Source organism: Lithobates pipiens, unplaced genomic scaffold (genome assembly GCF_037356315.1).
Source record: "Lithobates pipiens isolate NorthernLeopardFrog02 unplaced genomic scaffold, aLitPip1_a1.2 Scaffold_3, whole genome shotgun sequence".
NCBI lineage: Eukaryota > Metazoa > Chordata > Amphibia > Anura > Ranidae > Lithobates > Lithobates pipiens.
Window position 1 is genome coordinate 170,071,692 of NW_027507790.1, and position 14,956 is coordinate 170,086,647.

A 14,956-nucleotide genomic window follows, 5' to 3' on the forward strand; every position below is an offset into this window, starting at 1 on the left:
AACGCCAATATGCCTGCCCGTGCCATTCTGCCGACGTACATCGGCGTGCGCTGGTCGGGAACCGGTTAACTATAAAAAAATAAATAAAAAATAATAATCAGTTTTACTGCTACAGGGGGGAACCTGTGCGCCGGATCAGAGAATATATACTCACTCAGCGAGGCCCAATCGGCGGGTGCATGGAGCCCTCCAACACCCGACAATCATTAGGCAGAGAACCAGAACAACTGACAGGAGAGAAGGGATGGAATTTGTGTCCCTACAAAGCACCATGAGAACTTGTGAATGTGAAAGGAGCAATGCCTCATGGGACATGTAGTGAGTGGTTCTAAAGGCAGAAGATATGTATATATATCCGGCGACCCACGATCACCTAGTACAGAGGCAGAACGGGGATCTGCCCATTCAAACAAGCGGATTCCCGTTCTGACAGGGGACGTCAAATCTTCTGTTACCAGTGATAAAGAAAAGTGATCTCTTTCATGTCCCTGGCAGCCCATCTCTCTTGCTCTCCTCCACCCCTCCCCCAACATTAAGAAACACACCTAGGGAAACTACTTAACCCCTTGATCGCCCCCTAGTGTTATCCCCCTTCCCTGCCAATGTCATTTATACATTGATCAGCGATATAAAAATGCACTGATCAATGTAACGTCAATGGTTCCAAAAATTGTCATTTGGGGTCAGGATTTGTCAGCCATAATTTTGCAGTCCCAAAAAAATACCACACACCACCACACACACACACACACACACACACACACACACACATTGCCGCCATTGCTAGTATAAATAAAAAGTCCCAAAATCTATTCCTTGCGATAACTTTTGCGCAAACCAATTAACTGCAATATTTTATTTTACCAAAAACACGTAGAAAAATATCAGCCTGAACTGGTGAATAAATGTGTTTAATATAAGGAAGATGTTGGGTGAAGAGACCATTTTCCCAGAATAATCGTTGGCAACTCAAGTAGCCCGCCTGACAATTCTCTATTCCTGAAATGAAAATTGCCTATAGGCAAGGAATGTTGTGTTCAGCCCAAATTAGGACATTATTCACCTCTTTTTTGGGCTACACGACTTCTCGTGCCCCCCCTGGTGATTGATGTAAGCCACCGTCGTGGCCTTGTCGTACTGAATCCTGTCAGGACAGTTCCGTAGTCTGACCTTCCAAGGTTCTAGGGCCAGACATACTGCCCGAATCTTCCAAAATGTTGATGGGCAAGGTCCTCAAACCTGGCCCATTTCCCCTGGACAGAATCCTCTTCCAGGGCTGCTCCCCAGAAGGCTGGTATCTGTTAATACTTCCCAGTATACAGGTAGAAAAGATTTTCCCTTAACCACCAATTTAGGCTCTGACTTAAGTCGGGAGCCAAGCGTATTGGGAGAAAAATCAAGGCCTGAATCTTTTTATTCGAGACCGACAGGATGGTGTTTTGAAGCAGTCTTGAGTGAAAAACTGCGCGAGAGTCGGCCTCGAAGGAGGCCACCATTTACCCCAACAATCTCATGCACAGTCGAATGGAAGGATTTTTCCTTGTCCTGATAAGTTGAATTAGTCCTACAATGGAATTGATTCTTGTCTGGGGTAAGAATACCTTCTGTACGGCATCTATAATCAGCCCCAAGTACTGTAATCTCCTTGATTCTAAGGAGGATTTTTCTAGGTTGAATATCCAACCCTGAGATTCCAGGTAGTTACAGCTGTAATCAGACTGGTTTAGACTTGAGACTGAATGATCTATTAAAAAGGCAGATCGTCTAAACAGGCTAGGACTGTTATGCCTTGAGCCCTTAATCTGGCTAAAGGAGGTGCCAGAATTTTTCAGAACACCTGTGGTGCTGTGGCTAAACCGAATGGCAGGGTCACAACTGAAAATTAGGATTTAATATCTCAAAGTGCAGAAATTTCTGGTGAGCAGAAAATATTGGCATGTGAAGATATGCATCTTTGATATCGATTGAAGCTAAAAAAAAATAAAAAATAAAACTCCCCTCCTTGCAGGATGGACACAACCGATCGGATTGACTCCATGCAAAAGGATTGGATGTGCAAGTGCCAATTCAGATCTTTGAGATCTAGAATGGGTCTTACCTCTTCGTTTGGTTCTGGACCTGTAAAAGGTTTGACTCAAAACCGGTGCCCTGTTCCACTAAGGGAACCTCTGATATTACCAACTGGGATAATAGATGATCCAGAGCCAGAAAGACTTCTTTTCTCTGGATCCTTAGGAACATTTTCCCTTAGAAAAAAAACGAGGAGACAAACTCTTGAAACTGCAGAAGCCACCCATCTGAATTGCAGGAGCCTTCCCCCCACCCAAATGGGAGGGGGGGGGGGCGCCCCTTCATGAGGTGGTTTTAGCATTCAGCTTTATGGGCTTTCTGCCCCAAGATCTCTTCTGACTCTGGTGCTGCTCTAGGGGACTTCCCCCGTCAGGACTGCCTAGAGGCTGATGCCCCCCCTGGCACAGGAGAGGCAGCAGGATTAAAAAGGAGAATATTTGAACTTCTTTACTGGTAAAAGCTTTTCCCATTAGAAGTCCTTTGGACGTACTTATTCAGATTGTCTCTAAATAGCCAATCATGAAAGGGAAGGGAAACTGGCTAAGTGCTTTTTACACAGTGCTTCGGCTGACCAATTTTTTCAGCCACAGAACTCTGAGAGAATGCACTAGTCCAAGCATAAGCCACGAGGCTTAAATGATAGTCTTTCATAGCATCTACTGTGAAACATAGTGCGTCTGATATACCAGCCCATTGCTGGGCCTGTTGATCAGGCTGAATTTAAAAAAACAAACTGTTCCTTAATGGACTGAGATACACCAATTGCAGCAAGGACTGACTGTGCTACTGAACTTGCTAAAAACATATTGTCTTTAGAAAGAATTTCCAACTTTTTATCTGTCGGATCCTTTAACATCAGTGCATTATCCACCGGACATGTGAGATTCTTGCTCATCATGGCGATTGCAGCATCAATTGCTGGAACTCCCCCATTTTCTTTCACAGAAATCCTCTTCTGTAGGATAAAGTGTGGAGAATTTCTTGGGAGGATAAGATTTATCCGGATGTTCCCTATTCAGAATACATAATCTTTTCTAGTATATATGTGCTGCCGAAGCGAGCACCAGGAATAGGGAAAAACATCCCCAAATGGGGGAGGTTTTAATTAACCCAATTAGTGGAAGGTTCCTCAAAAGCCTGCGCTCTGAGTAATGGAGTACATAAGCAACCTGTCTTGTGATGCTACTCCTTCCATATTAAGTTCATCAGAAGGGGACAAATATGTATCTTCCAAATATTTGGGAAGATCTACTTGATCCCCAGCCTTCTGGACCTCAATAAGAGGGTCCTGAGGTACTAGATGGGAATCCGCTATGTTTAGCTCCACTATGGAGACACATAATAGCATTGATCTTCTTTCCAAATTACAAATGGTATAAGAAAAACCTCTTCTAAGATATATACAGGGACTGAAGCATTTATGCAACAGTTTCCTCTCAGAGGAGGATGACATTCTTTGGAAATGGATTTAGTTTATATTAAAATCATTGACCCCTTTAGAACCCTTAGAGGAGTTCCTGGTCCCATTACCACTTATAGCCTGAAGCATAAAGCAGAGGCACTCAAAGAATGTACATTGCTAGGCTATAGTCAAGCACCATCAGCCGCTATTAATCCTAGCCTGGTAAAGTATAATGTGTCAAAAGGGATATGCCTGTGTCACTAACCTGAATAAGCCATCCTCCTGCTGTCCCTCCACAACCAGCAGCAGCTACACATACACAGAGCTTACACTTCCTCCATGTGTGGCCGGGGTCTCTTACAGAAAAGGAAATGTTTTTATATCAATCCCCCGAAGGGGGAAAGATCAATATTGGGGGCGCAGGAGGAGAACCAGACCCCCCCATCTTACCGGAGGATCTGTTGTGGCTGGAGGAGAGGAGAAAATTAATGGCTTCTGTGCTGTTTCCAGCATCAGGTGGGTGAGTGCTCAATACAGCCCCCAGTGGTGACACATAGGCATGACAGCATTATACATAAAAAAAGGAGAAATTCTCGAGAAAATCTCCCTTACCTTTTCCTCGCAGCAGGGTTTATCAGAGATAAAGACCCAATCTTCACCCTTCACGGTGGGCTCCTAGACCTTTTAGGAAATATTCTTGAGCAAAACCTGTACCACTCTGTGTGTGATTTGTGGCTAGGACGGAGGTTCACCTTCCAGCAGGACAATGACCCCAAACACACTGCTAAAGCAACACTTGAGTGATTTAAGGGGAAACGTGTAAAACGTGTTGGAATGGCCCAGTCAAAGCCAAGACCTCAATCCAATAGAAAATCTGTGGTCAGACTTAAAGACTGCTGTTCAGAAGCGCAAACCATCCAACTTGAAGGAGCTGGAGCAGTTTTCCATGGACGAATGGGCAAAAATCCCAGTGGTAAGACGTGGCAAGCTCATAGAGACTTATCCAAAGTGACTTGGAGCTGTGATAGCCGTAAAAGGTGGCTCTACAAAGTATTGACTAGAGGTCGACCGATATATCGGCCGGCCGATATATCGGCCGATATTTGCCATTTTTTAAATAATCGGCATCGGCCGATTGTGCTGATAAAAAGCCGATTTAGAACTACAGGGGGACTTTGAAATGACTTCTGTATAGAAGTCAGTGTGAGTTGCCTGAGTCTCATAGCAACACTTTCCTCCTCTCTGGGCAGACTGCCAAGAAAAGAACTAAATGATACAATGTTTACACTTGAATGAATGAAGTCATCTCTGTGTGTAGAAGTTCTCAGTTTAACCATTTAAAGACTAAATCTTTTCTGACACTTGTTGCTTACAAGTAAAAATCCTGTATTTTCTGCCAGAAAATCACTTGGACCCCCCAAAAATTATATATATTTTTTTAGCAGAGATCCTAGGGAATAAAATAGCGGTTGTTGCAATATTTTATGTCACACGGCATTTGCACAGAGGTCTTTCAAATGCATTTTTTTGGGAAAAAAAATACACTATTTAAAAATAAAACAGTAAAGTTAGCCCATTTTTTTTTTTCGTCCAAAAGTTTTGACTACCTGTTTTTATTTAATACATAGGTTTTTTTTTTTTTTTTTTTTTTTAATCTAAATCATACATACAAGTAAACTGATTGGAGGTTTGTTTTGTTTAATAAATGTTTAATTGTAAGAAATTTTCTGTATCACTTATGAAGGCTGCTTTCACACTGGAGCGTTGATGGTAAAACGCAAGTTTTAGCGGTGCTATTTGGCTGCTAGTGGGGCACATATAACCCAGCTAGCGGCCAAGGAAGAGGTTAAATGCGCCCATGAAGCACTGCTGCCAAATCGCATTGCATGCGCTTCGGCAGTGGTGCTCATTCATATCAATGGGCAGGAGTGGTGGAGGAGCGGTATACACCACTCCAAATGTGCTGCTTGCAGGACTTTTTTTTTTTAAGATCCTGCCAGCGCATGGCCTCAGTGTGAAAGCTGTCTTTCACACAGACTGCAGGGGAGCCATTTTGCAGGCACTTTACAGGCGCTATTTTTAGCCCAAACGCGCCTGAAAAATGCCCCAATGGGAAAGGTGTGTTAGATCAAGGGGGATTAAAAAAAAAAAAAAATAATAAATAAAAAAGGAAAAAAATAAATAAAATAAAAATCGGCCTAACATATCGGCCCAAACAAATCGGCATCATATATCGGCTATCGGCCGCCATGATTTCTAAATATCGGCATCGGCCAGAGAAAAACCCATATCGGTCGACCTCTAGTATTGACTTTAGGGGGGTGAATAGTTATGCACATTGACTTTTTCTGTTATTTTGTCCTATTTGTTTGCATCACAATAAAAAAATAAAAATAATTAATGCATCATCTTCAAAGTTGTGAGCATGTTTGGTAAATGAAATGATGCCAATCCTCAAACAATCCACATTAATTCCAGGTTGTAAGGCAACACACAAAAAATGCCAAGGGGATGAATACTTTTGCAAGGCACTGTAGTTGGTTATTTATATTTACCACTGCATATAGATATTCAAAAATTGCCTTTTTAACTTTACATACCGTATTAAACTAAATTATACAAGCACACTTTTTTTTTTTATAGAGATTATCCGATTAATCAAAACAATAAAATTGGCCAACTAATCAATTATGAAAATAAACATTCGTTGCAGCCCTATTAGTTTCACTGGTCCCCAAAAAGTGTCAGAATCTCCGCCGTAGTCCCGTCATAAGTCGCTGATCGCCATTACAAGTAAAAATAAAAATATCCCAGTTTGTAGCTGCTATAACTTTTGCGCAAACAATTATTGGGATTGGTTTTTACCAAAAATATGTAGCAGAATACATATTTACCTAAATTTATAAAGAAATTAGATTTTTTTATTGGATACGACAGTCATACACATACATAGATAATGGACAAATGCTGTCCAGTAGAAGACCCACACTTAGTAATAACTACTGTGCTAAACAAGGAATCATTTGGATGGCTTTTTTATTGCTTTAGTTCCCTCTCACTACAACCCATATGTATCGTTGGGTCCCAAGCCCTACTCCATGAAAACCACGGTTTCTGTACATTGTAATGATTGTCAAATATTCTGAAACAACGGTATGCATTTTGGAATAAATGGCTCCAATATAAGGAGAATAAAATATCTTTGCAGTACCTTTTTCAAGGGAAGTGCATTGTTCTTCTTCCTGCCTTTATTCTTCTTGTTATTTTTTCTTTTTGGATTGGGATTCTTCTCTGGTGATGGAGGTCCCACATTACAGTCTCCGTTCTTCAGAGCTTTCTAAAAGTAGAACTTTGTCTCAGATCCATGCCTCATCATGTTACACTTGGACAAAAATCTGACAATTGGTTTTCAAGGCAGAAGTCTTCACCATTTATAACAAGAATACAGGGGGTCCCCGGGTTACGAACCCATTTAGGGACTTTCCTACCGTTTGTAATCCGCAAATGTTTGTAAATCAGCCGTGCATGCGCAGAATGAAAATTACAGACATTACCGATGTTCCATCGAATGCGCGGCCAATTACAGACATTTCCGACATTTTTCAAAGCTCCGCCTGGCCACGCATGCGCAGAACGGCAGATGGTCCCCGCAGAACAGCAGAGGGTCCCCGCAGCACCCTGTTCGTAAGTAGGAGGGGTTCATAAGTCTGGTGTTCGTAAGTCGGGGACCCCCTGTACATTATACTAAATTAAAGGCTTTTTAAAAATTTCCATTCAGTACTAAACTAATTCATATAAACAATTTTAAGCAGGAAAATAAAAAATATAACATGGGAGGGCAAAAGGTGGAACTCTTCTTTGCTCTATAACCACTTGCTGACCAGGCCTTTACTAAAACTGTTTACAACTTAGTATTTTTTGCTAAAATATTAACTTAAACCCCCAAACATTATATATATTTTTAGCATAGACCCTAGGGAATAAAATGGTGATTGTTGCAATATTTTATGTCACACCTGCATTTGTGCAGTGGTCTTTCAAACGTAAAAAAAAAACAAAAAAACAAAAACACACACACACACACACACAACACTAAAGTTAGCTCAGTTTTTTTGTATTATGTGAAAGATGTTACTCCGAAAAGATACCAAACAGGTCATGCTTTAAAATTGTGCACGCTCGTGGAATGGTGACAAACTACGGTACTTAAAAATCTCCATAGGGGATGCTTTAAATTATTTTATTTTTTTTTATTTATTTTTTTTACAACTTACCCGTTTACAGAGAAGGTCTAGAACTAGAATTATTGCTCTTGCTCTAACAATCATGGCGATTCCTCACATGTGTGGTTTAAACACCATTTACATATGCGGGCGCGACTTACGTATGTGTTCACTTCTGCACGCGAGCACGAAGGAATAGGGAGCTTTAAATTATTATTTTTTCTTTATTTTTACACTGTTCCTTTATTTTTTTGATCACTTTTATTCCTATTAACTAATAATTCCTATTATCAAAAAGACCTCAGATCTATCATTTAACTTTAAAATCAAAAACACGAGAACCAAAAGTGACGTCGGAGGTCGCTCCAGTTCTCCAAGGACATAGAGCCAAGTAGGGGCCATTTTGCCCTAACTCGACTTCATGCCCATCTAGCAAACGGATCGTTTCCAGGTTTACCAACGGCTCCGGTAGTGAATCTGCTGCCGGGTTCACTTTTAGCAGAATCGGCCACAGAAGCAAAAATAAATAAATAAATAAATAAATGGTACCGGGGTTATGGGAGCTAGCTGCTTTCTCTGAGGGTTCAGAGGTTGAATGCCTCCTCCTTGTTTCACAATATTGGGATAGGGGACCTGTTATTAGGATGATGAATTTAATACTGGGGGGGGGCTAGAAATGTTATACAATCCATATTAAATGCACCATTTTGTAGGTGTGTAGAAAGTTAGTGTAAAGCCTTGTCAGAGGAGAATAAAAGAGTTACTCTGTGCTTACCATTGAATTAAAGAATATGTAAACTCAGCATTTCATGATCCTTTTCGAGTACTTTTATGAAAAAAAGTTTCCAGTTCTCTCTGTATTGCTTCCTCTGTGTGAAATCCCTAGTGTTCCTACTAGTCCATCTGCTGTCTGATTTAAAAATAATTGATTGCACTAGGCATGAGAGCATAGAGTGGTCAGTTCTCTAGCTGTGCTGGAAACGCAGCCTGCTCTCCTCCAATTATAAGATTTGTCCTGACACCTATACATTACTATTAGGAGCGCTAAAGGAGATTGGACAGAGCCCTAAATGAGACTGTAAAGTGTATGGCCCACTTTAGAAGGATGTAAGCTGTGTACCAGCAATCAGAGAACAGTACAAACCTTAAATGAAGAGACTGCTTTGTCATAGGCTTTTATCAAAGCAGTATCATCCCAGATGTCAGAATCCTCACTCTGAAAAAAATAAAATAAAAATAATAAAATTATATAATAAATTTAACACAGATAAGGGGATACCTTTGCTATACAACACACAGATCAGTGTACCATAACACGTAGCTCATTGTACAATTTCAGCATCTGCTGAGATGAATGAACTCCCGCACACTCACGGGAGTGACATCATCCTGGTCTGGCCAATAAAAATGGTCAAACACTGAAGGCCAGGAGGAAAATGGTCGAATATGTCAGCAGCCAGTGAAGGGCTGCTTCACTTAAGTGGTGGCAAGTACAGTCGCGCTTTGATCTCCAATGATTTCACATATCAAAATATTTGCAGATCTGACATTGCGAAGATAAATGCACTACTAGTGGCCTGGCCAAAGCACGCTTCCATCCAATTGATCCAATTTGGGGGTTTGATAGATACAACCCTGCTGGAATCTAAACAGACTAGCCTTTTCCAGTGAAGTTTAAATATGGACTTCTAAAAGATTATCATTAATCACAGCATCTATGCAGTACAGATTTCTTAAAGCGGAACTAAACCCTCCTATCCTTATCAGCAAAGGAACCGGTCATCTTAACTTTTGTTTGATCAGCAACTGCCAAGGTACTGCACAAGTGATCAGTTATGATTCCAGCTATTTATATTTTGCTGTTTGACAGTTTAGTTGAGAGCATGCAATAGCTTACATTCCCAGAATGCCAGGAATGTAACTGTTTTTTTTTAAACAGTTAAAATTGATTGGTTTAGTTCCACTTTAACTGTAAACATTAGATCAACTTTTTTCACAAGATCAGCTTTTTTGGTTACAAGACATAAGAACCAAAAAACAGACCTTTCGCTATTGCGTATGTGTATTAAACATGCTCCATATATTTGTGCAATACATGCTCAATTTATCATGCTCTTTAAAATGCTGCAAATACAGATAAAGTCCTGCTGCTCGGGCAGAAATCTAGTGAGCTCCTGTCAGTAGTAAGCTGATAACACTGGCTCCGCTGCACTGTAGTTCCCAGCAGTGTGGTCAGCCCTGGTTTTACCTGCTGGAAAACACCTCCCCCTCTTCTCATTTCCTAGAACATATAAGGAGGGGCTCTGTGGTCCAGAAGGGGAGAAACACAGTTTGGGAATTCAGTACTGTACAGTGAAAGAAGTGTTGTCAGCTCACTATATGAAGGCATGAGCTCCCTGGATTTAGGTAGATTAACATGGCAGCTATCAGCCATAACGTAGTGGTATTAAGGCTGCATTCACACCTGAACAGCTCGTAAAACGCTCCTCTCACAAGTTCAAAAACTTCCAACAAGCAAAGTCCCATTCATTTAAATGGCCCCTGTTCACATCTGAGCTAGAGGTCGACCGATATATCGGCCGGCCGATATTTGCCGTTTTTTAAATAATCGGCATCGGCCGATTGTGCTGATAAAAAGCCGATTTAGAACTACAGCGGGACTTTGAAATTACTTCTGTAATAGAAGTCAGTGTAAGTTGCCATAGAAACGTCTTCCTCCTCTCTGGGCAGGCTGCCAAGAAAAGAACAAAATTATACAATGTTTACACTTGAATGAATGAAGTCATCTCTGTGTGTAGAAGTTCTCAGTTTAACCATTTAAAGACTAAATATTTTCTGACACTTGTTGCTTACAAGTAAAAATCCTGTATTTTCTGCCAGAAAATCACTTAGACCCCCCCCAAAAATTAAATATATTTTTTTAGCAGAGATCCTAGGGAATAAAATAGCGGTTGTTGCAATATTTTATGTCACACGGCATTTGCACAGAGGTCTTTTAAATGCATTTTTTTGGGAAAAAAATACACTATTTAAAAAATAAAAATAAAATAAAAACAGTAAAGTTAGCCCATTTTTTTTTTTTTTATCTAAATCATACATACAAGTAAACTGATTGGAGGTTTGTTTTGTTTAATAAATGTTTAAATGTAAGAAATTTTCTGTATCACTTATGAAGACTGCTTTCACACTGGAGCGGGCAGGCGTTGATGGTAAAACGCAAGTTTTAGCGGCTCTTTACCATAATTTTAGCGGTGCTATTTGGCTGCTAGTGGGGCACATATAACCCAGCTAGCGGCCAAGGAAGAGGTTAAATGCACCCATGAAGCACTGCTGCCAAAGCGCATTGCATGCGCTTCGGCAGTGGTGCCCATTCATATCAATGGGCAGGAGTGGTGGAGGCGCGGTGTACACCACTCCAAACGTGCTGCTTGCAGGACTTTTTTTTTTAAGATCCTGCCAGCGCATCGCCTCAGTGTGAAAGCACTCTGTCTTTCACACAGACTGCAGGGGAGCCATTTTGCAGGCACTTTACAGGCGCTATTTTTAGCCCAAAAGCGCCTGAAAAACGCCCCAGTGGGAAAGGTGTGTTAGATCAAGGGGGATTAAAAAAAATAATAATAATAAAAAAGGAAAAAAAATAAAATCGGCCTTACATATCGGCCCAAAAAAAAAAAAAAAAAGAAAGAAAAAAAAAAACGGCATCATATTTCGGCTATCGGCCGCCATGATTTCTAAATATCGGCATCGGCCAGAGAAAAACCCATATCGGTCAACCTCTAATCTGAGCGTTCTGTCGCCTGAAGCAAAACACCTGAAGCTCAAAAAAGTACATGTGCTTCTTTTTGGGCAGTTTATAGGCGTTTTTCTGCTTTTTATATTGGTGACCTTTTGACTTGTACAAAATTGCAGAAAAAACACGCAACTTTCCGCCTGGAAAAGATAGGCTTAGGTGTGAATGCAGCTTAAAGGTTTGGCTTTAAAAAATATATATACATTTAAAAAAAACATGCAAGTGCCTTCTCTGTGCAGTGGTTTTGCACAAATCAGCCCTGATCCTCCTCTTCTCAGGTCCCCCACTGGTGGCTCCTGGCTTCTCTCTCTTGACCAGTGCCCCCAATAGCAAGCCGCTTGCTATGGGGAACTGGTGTGTACTTGCTCATGAGCCAACTCTCTGCATCCATATGACACAGAGCTGCGCCTTAGCCTCACCCCCCCCCCCCCCCCCAACTCTCTCTCTTCATGAGGCTCACTGGCTGTGATTGACATCAGTAGGAGCCAATAGCTCCCACTGCTGTCTCAGTCAATGAGGAGAGGGAGCCCCAGGACAGCCGAGACTCATGTACATCACTGGTTCAAGGAGGGGGCTCAGGTGAGTATTGAGGGGGCTGTGAACAGAGCTGCACAAAAAAAATTTTCACCTTGATCCATCAAGGTAAAAAAACTTTCAGCCTTTACAAGCACTTTAAAGTGGAGCTCCACTTGTCTGCTTTGTCCCCCCACCAGTGCCACATTTCAGGGAGAGGGGGAGCGGGTAACTTTTTTTGACAGGTACCCACCTCCACTTCCATCAGACCTCGCTGCAGGAAGTTTGGCCCCCCTCCCCATCCCACAGGAGCATTCAAGTAGCTCATTGGACGCAAGGCTTTACTGCCGGTTTCTCTTACAACGAATGGCAGCGGCCCACATTGCAGGACCCCTGAAAAGGTGGGCGGTGCTGGAGCTCCGCTTTAAAGCGGAAATAAACCCTGATGGGTTGACTTTCTCTTTATTTCCCTGCAAAGGTAAAGCATAATGGGCTACAATGCATCGCCCATTATGCTTTACCCATTATGTGTCACTTACCCGAAAACTAAGCCTGCGATGTCACTGCTGTCTTGTCTGGAATTGTCGCTCTTCACCCCTCTTCCTTCCGGGACCGAGGACTCCGGCTCTGTGACTGGCCGGAGTCGTGCGACATCACTCCTGCGCCATTTCTTCAGTGCGCATGTGGCGATGTTGGAATAGCTCCTAAACGTTGTAAGTTTAAGAGATATTCGTGGTACCTACAGGTAAGCCTTATTATAGGCCTACCTGTAGGTAAAAGTGGTGTAACAGGGTTCACAACCACTTTAGGTCCTGTAAATTGCGAGGTGGGGCCTCCATGGATTGGACTGTTTTTTTCCAGCACATCCCACAGATGCTCGATTGGATGGCGATCTGGAGAATTTGGTTGTGTTCCTCAACCCATTCTTGAGCCATTTTTTGCAGTGTGGCAGGGCACATTATTCTGCTGAAAGAGGCCACTGCCATCAGGTCATACCATTTTCCATGGAGAGAGGTATATTTGTTTAGGTAGGTGGTACATGTCGAAGTTAACAGTCCCAAAGCATCACACTGCCTCCGCCATCTTGCTTTCTTCATACTGCATCCTGGTGTCTAGGGATGAGCTCAGGCGTGTTTGCATGGACCACGTGCAGAGCCTGCCAGGAAGTCGCTGATCACAGGCAGCGAGACATTGCCCAATCTCTGCAGCCACGTACTGGGGCAATGTCTCACTGCCTGTGATTAGCGAAACGCTGCGCCAACTTCCTGGCGGGTTCTGCACGTGGTCCATGCGAAAACGCCTGAGATCATCCTTACTGGTGCCATCTTTTCCCCAGGTAAGCGACGCACAGACACCCGGCCATCTATTCTACATGATGTAAAAGAAACTGTGATTCATCAGACCAACTTCTTCCATTGCTCTGTGCTCCAGGTCTGATGCCCACATCACCCACTTACAGGTGCCATTGTAATGAGATACACTTACGTGTTATTCACTTTACCTGGCAGTGGTCATAATGTTATGGCCGATCAGTGTGTATACACTCGTATTGATGAAGCTGGAATCCCTCATTAATCACACACACACACACACACACACGTATATGAGTACTATGATTATCTCCACATACAGGCTGTATGGACACAGAAGACGATGGCCTGACCCCCCACACCTGGGCCTATCACACACTCACAGGCCTATAGACAAGCTCCCCGGGCAGAGGCTGAGACACAAGGCCCCGGCTGTAGGCTCCGTACAGGGTGAAGGCAGCCAATGACCCCACAGGGTGACCGGCCTCCGCCTGAGGAACTCGGTTAGGACGCCATGACAGCCTATGAGAACACCGGTTATGACAGCTCCCTACACAGACATGTCTACCTGGCCGGCTCCCCGCCTGAACAGCACATCGCTGCCTTCCTCCAGACCTGCCATAGGCACGCCGCTCTCACACTCTACGTCTTCACTTGTGCCGCACAGGCACCCGTATTACTTCACTACCATAGAGCTGCCGATGTGACCAGCGAGGGAAGCAATATGTCTACAGCGCCCCCTGCCACATGTAACGGTCTCATGCATTTTTAATAGGCGATTATTACTGTTTTACCCCTTTGCTGCCAGAGCCATTGTTGCATATTTCGCATACGTGTTAACATGCACAGTTCAGGCCTAAAAATTAGGGTTGAGAATCACAGTTATGCGATTTGGATGCAAGGAAACCCGCATCCCATTTCCATGAGACCCCTTTCACACTGAGGGGCTTTGCAGGCGCTACAGCGTTAAAAATTATGCCTGCAAAGCGCCCTGAAACAGCGGCACCATTCACTCAAGTGTGAAAGCCTGAGAGCCTCACACTGGCAGGGCACCAGAAAAGTCCTGCCAGCAGCTTCTCTGGAGCGCATTCGGAGTGGTGAACTCGCCTCTCTTCCACCGCTCCTCCCTATTAAAATCAATGGGGCAGCGCTGTCTTACAGCTGGCAAAACGTTTTGCGGACGGATTTAACCCCTTTTCGCCCGCTAGTGGGGGTTAAAAGTGTTCCGCTAGAGGCCAAATAGTGGCGCTAAAATGATGGTAAAGTGGTGCTAAAAATAGCACCGCTTTACTGCTGATGCCCAGGGCGCCACAGTGTGAAAGGGGTCTAAGTGTGAACATCAGGCTGGGTTCACACTATTGCGAATGGGATGCGGAATACTTGCATTCCATTCACAATAGCAGGAGAATGTGACCGACTTTCTATGGAGCCAGATCACATATCTCCGATGTGGGTCCTGTGCGAATTTTGGTCCATTTGAGGTCCGAAACGGACCAAATGAACAATTTACCCGATGTGGGGGGGGGGGGGGCAGAATCTAGTGGCTTCCAGATTCCAATAACCTCCTGCCCACTGTCCCCAACAACCACCAGGCAAGGGATATCGGGAAGAGGCCATCTCCCAACATGGGGGAAAAGTGCTTTGGGGT

The 14,956-nt window shown here is 43.1% G+C and overlaps 1 protein-coding gene across 1 annotated transcript in view; it reads right to left on the reverse strand.

Moving 5' to 3' along the window:
• The window catches only part of LOC143940771 (survival motor neuron protein-like), a 28,245-nt gene extending 14,215 nt beyond the window's left edge, over positions 1-14,030 (reverse strand). Inside the window, exons 1-3 of the mRNA XM_077462490.1 lie at positions 13,877-14,030; positions 8,840-8,911; positions 6,684-6,809 (exon numbers count right to left, since the gene is read on the reverse strand). Of these exons, the coding sequence (XP_077318616.1) occupies positions 6,684-6,809; positions 8,840-8,911; positions 13,877-13,930 (252 nt within the window). The 5' untranslated portion in view covers positions 13,931-14,030. The remainder of the gene's footprint in view (positions 1-6,683; positions 6,810-8,839; positions 8,912-13,876) is intronic.
• Positions 14,031-14,956: the final 926 nt, after the last annotated feature.